Source organism: Salmo salar, chromosome ssa01 (assembly GCF_905237065.1).
Source record: "Salmo salar chromosome ssa01, Ssal_v3.1, whole genome shotgun sequence".
Taxonomy (NCBI): Eukaryota; Metazoa; Chordata; class Actinopteri; order Salmoniformes; family Salmonidae; genus Salmo; species Salmo salar.
In genome coordinates this window covers 103,619,707-103,627,681 of record NC_059442.1, presented here as the reverse complement: position 1 = coordinate 103,627,681, position 7,975 = coordinate 103,619,707, and the positions used below count along the sequence as shown (strand labels likewise).

The 7,975-nt window shown below is 44.8% G+C and overlaps 1 protein-coding gene across 8 annotated transcripts in view; it reads left to right on the top strand.

Moving 5' to 3' along the window:
- Positions 1–7,975, top strand: part of LOC106595326 (collagen alpha-1(XIX) chain) — a 252,114-nt gene that overhangs the window by 137,991 nt on the left and 106,148 nt on the right. For all 8 annotated transcript variants that reach the window (XR_006756828.1, XM_045687095.1, XM_045687093.1 and 5 more), the window contains one exon: positions 621–665. Coding sequence is in view for 7 of the 8 variants with exons in the window: in XM_045687095.1 (XP_045543051.1) it covers positions 621–665 (45 nt within the window). In the remaining variant the exon portion in view is untranslated. The remainder of the gene's footprint in view (positions 1–620; positions 666–7,975) is intronic.

Genomic DNA, 7,975 nt, shown 5'->3' with positions numbered 1-7,975 from the left:
GGACACACACAGCTGGGTAGCAGGGTGATAAACCATAGGGGGGAACAAAGACTAGTGTACCACACAGGGAGAGAGCAATTAAGCTGTTTTCTTCATGTTCATTTAAAGCTAATTAACTACAGTGCCCGACAGACAGGCAGGATGTGTCCCAAACGGCAGCCTTTTCCCTAATTAGTGCTGTACTTTCGACCAGGACCCATAAGTCTCTGGTCAAAAGTAGTGCACTATATAAGGAATAGGGGTACATTTGGGACTCAGCCAGACAGGAGCAGCTAGCTGGCTAGCCCCCTAGCCTGACTGTTGGCAATGTGTAGTAGATCCAGATGCCACTGGTGGGAACTTGTTGCTCCTTGTCTGACATCTCTCTCTCTCTCTCTCTCTCTCTGTCTCTCTCTCTCTCTCTCTCTCTCTCTCTGTCTCTCTCTGTCTCTCTCTCTCTCTCTCTCTCTCTCTGTCTCTCTCTCTCTCTCACTCTCTCTCTCTCTCTCTCTCTCTCTCCTCCCCCTTTGGTATTAGTGTGTATGTAGACACAGCCCAGCTGACACTTGTGTGAACTTCTAGTTCATGTTCTCCATCTGACACCTGTCTCACTTCCTCTCTTCTCTCTGTGTGTGTTACAGGGTCGTCGAGGGAAGACAGGGGAACCTGGACCCAGAGGCCTACCTGTAAGTACTGATGCTGCTGCTGCTGCATTCCTTCCTACCTTTATTTCTTCCTTCCTTCTGTTTGCCACTGTCACAGACCGTTTCAGTTTCAAGTTGTACGGGATATGCATGGTATACATCATCCAATTAAATGCTTACTTGCAGACAGTCCTCCTGTATGGTATACATACTGCACATGCCTGTCAATCAATGTTTACTCCCACTAAACACACACTGCTGCCTCATGTCGAAAGATCAATCATTCAACCAGGAGCTCTCTTTAACTCTCACCTGCATGTATCTCACAAAGAACCAAATATATTCAGGTCTCCTTCATCTGTAGGAGAGATCCACAGTAGTCCTAATTGAGACTCCTCTGTAGGAGAGATCCACAGTAGTCCTAATTGAGACTCCTCTGTAGAAGAGATCCACAGTAGTCTTAATTGAGACTCCTCTGTAGAAGAGATCCACAGTAGTCCTAATTGAGACTCCTCTGTAGGAGAGATCCACAGTAGTCCTAATTGAGACTCCTCTGTAGAAGAGATCCACAGTAGTCTTAATTGAGACTCCTCTGTAGAAGAGATCCACAGTAGTCCTAATTGAGACTCCTCTGTAGGAGAGATCCACAGTAGTCCTAATTGAGACTCCTCTGTAGAAGAGATCCACAGTAGTCTTAATTGAGACTCCTCTGTAGAAGAGATCCACAGTAGTCTTAATTGAGACTCCTCTGTAGAAGAGATCCACAGTAGTCCTAATTGAGACTCCTCTGTAGGAGAGATCCACAGTAGTCCTAATTGAGACTCCTCTGTAGAAGAGATCCACAGTAGTCTTAATTGAGACTCCTCTGTAGAAGAGATCCACAGTAGTCTTAATTGAGACTCCTCTGTAGAAGAGATCCACAGTAGTCTTAATTGAGACTCCTCTGTAGAAGAGATCCACAGTAGTCTTAATTGAGACTCCTCTGTAGAAGAGATCCACAGTAGTCCTAATTGAGACTCCTCTGTAGGAGAGATCCATAGTAGTCCTAATTGAGACTCATCTCTGAGGCATGGGTATCAGGGTATTCAATACTATCGACGCAGCACTACCCTTATAAAAAATATAGTTTACTAAACTAAAGCTACCCTTATGAAAAATATAGTTTACTAAACTAAAGCTACCCTTATGAAAAATATAGTTTACTTAACTAAAGTTACTTAGAAAAAAAGTAGTTCACTACACCCAAACTACTCCATGAAGAATTATCATCTAACTCTAAAACGTCATAGACTACAAATTGCCAGAACAGATCACTCTGGAGTCAGATGTTAACCGAATGTGTAATTTAGCCTATTAAACACAAAAAGTGAGAATTAGGCAGGTCTGATACCGAAAAAGAAAGGACGTTCTTACTTACTTCAACTATATTTTATTTTACCAAAAAAAAGTATTGTTTCGTTCTAGTAGTTAGCTACACTACTACAAGTGAAAAACATAATGAACTTGTCACAGCTGTCTTCAGAAATGTACCAAAATGCAGCAGAGTTAGTATTCATCCTTCAATTTAATTAGAACGAACACTATACAAGAACAAAAACAAGGAAACTGACAGCCAACAGTCCTGTCAGGTGCAACCACACTAAACAAGAAACAATTACCCACAACCCCAAAGAAAAACACACACTCCTATATAGGACTCCCAATCAAAGGCAACTCAACACACCTGCCTTCAATTGGGAGTCCTAATCACCAACACAACCATTCACACACACACAAAAACCCTGCCACATCCTGACCAAAACTAATCCAATTGCTCCCTCTGCTGGTCAGGATGTGACAGAACTATTGAAAACACTACCAAGATTTGATATAGTTCAACTACCACCAAGCTACTGCAAAATGTAATTACATTACTAGTTGAACTAAATGTAGTTCACTACTCCCCAACACTGCTGACTAGACCAACTTGACTAGCAATCTATAAAATGTTAGCTGATGTGCTAATTAAGTGAATGTCAGTGGCTGATATAAAAATTGGAACAATGCTGATGCACAACCATATTTAGACATATTTAGTCACCTCGTTTATTCTACTTTTCTTACTCTCAACAGGAAATTAGCGCCTTCGAATAAAAATCCCTTGTTTGAATTTTTCCTGTTAAAATGTTGTAAAATGTTTTGCTACAGCTGCCCTAATGAACATTTCTAATTTACACTCTACTGCTTCCTGCTGCCTTCTAGTAACCAACTGATTCTGTTATTTTATTTTATTTTCATACACTGACGCTCTGATTAAACTTGTGATAATGAGAATTCAAACCAGATAGACAGGAAGATGGTGCTCCTCTTCCGTCACTGTCACCGCCATGCTCAATAGGTTCAATTATCTTTAGCATCACTTCAGCTGCTGACCGTTACGGTTCCCCCACATTTCTTTCTGTACTCTCTGACACCTTAATAACTCATTAGGCCTCACAAATGGCACCCTATTGCCTATTTAGTGCACTACTTTGGACCAGAGCCTATATAATGTGCAATATCAGACGTACCCACATAGTTATAGGACACAACATCGTAGGAAAAAGGGAGGACAAGGAGGAAGAGGAAGAGAAAGAGGAGGTGTGAATGTGACATTTCTAAATGTCAGTGTCCTGATTGTACCCCTGTGATGTGACGTACTAGCTAGCCTCATTGTCCTGATTGTACCCCTGTCATGTGACGTACTAGCTAGCCTCATTGTCCTGATTGTACCCCTGTCATGTGACATACTAGCTAGCCTCATTGTCCTGATTGTACCCCTGTCATGTGATGTACCAGCTTGCCTCATTGTCCTGATAGTACCCCTGTCATGTGACGTACTAGCTAGCCTCATTGTCCTGATAGTACCCCTGTCATGTGATGTACCAGCTTGCCTCAGTGTCCTGATAGTACCCTGTCATGTGATGTACCAGCTAGCCTCAGTGTCCTGCTAGTACCCCTGTCATGTGATGTACCAGCTAGCCTCAGTGTCCTGCTAGTACCCATGTCATGTGATGTACCAGCTTGCCTCATTGTCCTGATAGTGTCCATGTCATGTGATGTACCAGCTAGCCTCAGTGTCCTGCTAGTACCCATGTCATGTGATGTACCAGCTAGCCTCAGTGTCCTGCTAGTACCCCTGTCATGTGACGTACCAGCTAGCCTCAGTGTCCTGCTAGTACCCATGTCATGTGATGTACCCGCTAGCCTCAGTGTCCTGCTAGTACCCCTGTCATGTGATGTACCAGCTAGCCTCAGTGTCCTGAGAGTACCCCTGTCATGTGATGTAGTGCACTTTATAGGGGATAGGGTGTCATTTGGGACTACTGTTTCAACATGATTTGTGAGTGACTATGGAGACAGGGAGGACTGGCGTCTCTCAACCAATAGTGGTGCTGTGCATATTAAATAACGCCCTCACTGATATGCACATGCACACCCTCACGGACACACAAATGCGCGCGCACACGCACACAGACAGCCTCCCTCCTGCCTCTCTTCCTCTACCTCCTGCTGCTTGTCTCTCAGTGTGACTCAGTGCTCCTTCTCATCACAGACAGATGGCCATTACCTACAGTGCTTTAGCAAAAGGCCTGCAGTCATTTTCATGGAACCCCCGGGTGTTGTAGCTAACCACGAGGCATGTGAGAGAGTGAGAGACGGGGGGGGGGAAAGAAATCGAGAAAGGAAGAGTCACAATGAGGCCCTCCTACAGCCCCGGTAACAAACACACCCACCTCCCTCCACTTGTCCACTTGTTCCGGTGACCATATCAGGAAGGAAACTGTTGTGTACCGGGTCAGTCGGAGGCAGTGGGACAACCTCTTGAACAAAGCGGCTGTGTTGATCATGTTGTATTGGTCCAGTGGTCTGTGTTGATGTTGATGTTGGCCTCGCCTAGAAGGTTTTTAATGGCTCCTGTGCCCTGAGAAAAGAGAATGGTGGCTGACCAGCTGGCTGGATAAACTTGTATTGTGTTGCTCCTGGACAGAGAACCATTTCTCTCGGCTTGTCTCTACACGTCTAAGTTGACGGTACTGCGTGCCTCAGCCAGACTTGATCTCAAACCAAAATGTTGGAGTATAAAGCCGTATTTAAGATATTAGCTTCACTGTCCACATACATACGTAGGGGTGTGTATACTTTTAAATACCATTCCTGGTTTGAATGGGAATAGTGGGATGGTACCGGAATGGAAAATACTCAAACTGCAGCACACACCATACAATCTCCCTGTGGGCCACCATAATCACACCGTTCTTCAACGGGTCGTTCAGTACCGTTTCTGTTGAATTAAACATTCAACACCATTCTGTCACACTGAAGGCACCCAGGGATAGTGTTGTGGCAGTGTGTCTGAAGGCACCAGGGATAGTGTTGTGTCTGAAGGCACCAGGGATAGTGTTGTGTCTGAAGGCACCGGGATAGTGTTGTGGCTGTGTGTCTGAAGGCACCAGGGATAGTGTTGTGTCTGAAGGCACCAGGGATAGTGTTGTGTCTGAAGGCACCGGGATAGTGTTGTGGCTGTGTGTCTGAAGGCACCAGGGATAGTGTTGTGTCTGAAGGCACCGGGATAGTGTTGTGGCTGTGTGTCTGAAGGCACCAGGGATAGTGTTGTGTCTGAAGGCACCGGGATAGTGTTGTGGCTGTGTGTCTGAAGGCACCAGGGATAGTGTTGTGTCTGAAGGCACCAGGGATAGTGTTGTGTCTGAAGGCACCAGGGATAGTGTTGTGTCTGAAGGCACCGGGATAGTGTTGTGGCTGTGTGTCTGAAGGCACCAGGGATAGTGTTGTGGCAGGGTGTTTATTTAAGAGGAAAGGATGGGACAAGTTTTGACGTGTGTGTGTGTGTGTGTGTGTGTGTGTGTGTGTGTGTGTGTGTGTGTGTGTGTGTGTGTGTGTGTGTGTGTGTGTGTGTGTGTGTGTGTGTGTGTGTGTGTGTGTGTGTGTGTGTGTGTGTGTGTGTGTGTGTGTGTGTGTGTGTGTGTGTGTGTGTGAGAGAGAGAGAGAGAGAGAGAGAGAGAGAGAGAGAGAGAGAGAGAGAGAGAGAGAGAGAGAGAGAGAGAGTGTGAGAGAGAGAGAGAGAGAGAGAGAGAGAGAGAGAGAGAGAGAGAGAGAGAGAGAGAGAGAGAGAGAGAGAGAGAGAGAGAGAGAGAGAGAGAGAGAGAGAGAGAGAGAGAGAGAGAGAGAGAGAGACATATACAAGACAAGTACAACATGATTGACAGCAGAGAGAAGAGGCGAGCGTGTTGTGTGTGTGTGAGTCCAGTAGATTTGACACACTTACACACATCCTGTAGGATGGACACACATCCAGTAAGGTTGACACACATCCAAAAGGGCTGACACACATCCAGTAGGGCTGACTCACATCCAGTAGGATAGACACACATCCAGTAGGGCTGACACACATCCAGTAGAATTGACACACATCCAGTAGGCTTGACACACTTACAAACATCCAGTAGGCTTGACACACATCCCGTAGAATTGACACACATCCAGTAGGCTTGACACACTTACAAACATCCAGTAGGCTTGACACACATCCCGTAGGATTGACACACATCCAGTAGGACTGGCACACATCCAGTAGGCTTCACACACATCCAGTAGGACTGACACACATCCAGTAGGCTTCATACACATCCAGTAGGCTTGACACAAATCCAATAGGTTTGACACACATCCAGTAGGGTTGACACACATCCAAAAGGTAATAATGATCTGATAATAAGGTAGAAGGTAATAGCCCTATCCTATAGTAAGGTAGAAGGTAATAGCCCTATCTGATAATAAGGTAGAAGGTAATAGTCCTATCTAATAGCCCTATTCTATAAGAAGGTAGAAGGTAATAGTCCTATCTGATAATAAGGTAGAAGGTAATAGTCCTATCTAATAGCCCTATCTGATAATAAGGTAGAAGGTAATAGTCCTATCTGATAATAAGGTAGAAGGTAATAGTCCTATCTGATAATAAGGTAGAAGGTAATAGTCCTATCTGATAATAAGGTAGAAGGTAATAGTCCTATCTAATAGCCCTATCTGATAATAAGGTAGAAGGTAATAGTCCTATCTGATAATAAGGTAGAAGGTAATAGTCCTATCTGATAATAAGGTAGAAGGTAATAGTCCTATCTGATAATAAGGTAGAAGGTAATAGTCCTATCTGATAATAAGGTAGCTTCATTGTGAACAACACTCAACACCACTCACTGACTCACTCAATCCCTCCCTCCTTTCACTACTAGAGCTCTAGACAGAAGATGAGAGTTCTGCTTCTCTAAATTGTAGCTTGCCTAACATATGTCTCTCTGTGATTGGAGTCCTCTCTCCCTCTCCCTTAGTGAAGTCTGTAGCGTGCTCAGTTTGTGTGTGTGCCGGCATGCTCAGTGTGTGTGTGTGTGTGTTTGTTTGTGTGTGTGGGTTGCACAGTGTGGGGGGATAGGTAGAGTACTCCATGAATCACATCTCCATAACAGCATCTCTCTCCCACTGACAGACAGACCAAACAGGGGCAGACTGAGCACTGCAGAGGCTGAAGGCAAAGGGAGAAGAGATACAAGGAGGGAGAGAGAGGGTGGGAGGTGGAGAGAAAGAAAGGGAGGAGGAGGGAGACGAGGAGAGAGAGAGAGAGCGAGAGAGAGGGTGGGTGGGAGGTGGAGAGAAAGAAGAAGAGGAGGAAAGAGAGAGGAGGAAAGAGAGAGACAAGGAGGGAGAGAGAGAGATGGATAGATGGAGACAAAGAGGGGGAAAGAGGTCAAAATAAAGGGAAGGAGAGAGGGAGAGGTAGAGAGAGAGAGAAGGAGGGGGAGAGAGAGAGGTAGAGAGAGAAGAAGGAGAGGGAGAGAGATTGAGAGGGAGGGAGAAGGAGGGAGAGCGAGAGAGAGGGAGAGATATTTAATTGCTGTTTAATGATTAGCTCAAAGTCAACATGTAGCCCCTCAGAGCTACACCTAGACAGTAGTCTCCATTTGTGCTGGTCCCCTCCCTGCCTTGTGCACTGCTGGGTTCCACTTTACTGTTCATTTAACACTATGGGAAGAGACATCAAACACAGGTATTCTGGGATAAGGCCTTATGGATGGTTACGACTGCTGTGGCAGTAAAACAACACCTTTGTATTGCCATGTAACCTTTATTTATACAAGTTATTCTCATTGAGATCAAATCTATTTTACAAGAGAGGCCTGAATCGATAAAATATATGGTGAGGTTATATGTTTCTTTTATTTTGCATTAATAACATTCATACAGTTTAAACTTTTCACAAGTCAATTAATGTTCACAATCAATTTATCCACAGAGGCTTCTCCCCTCTAATATATGAATAG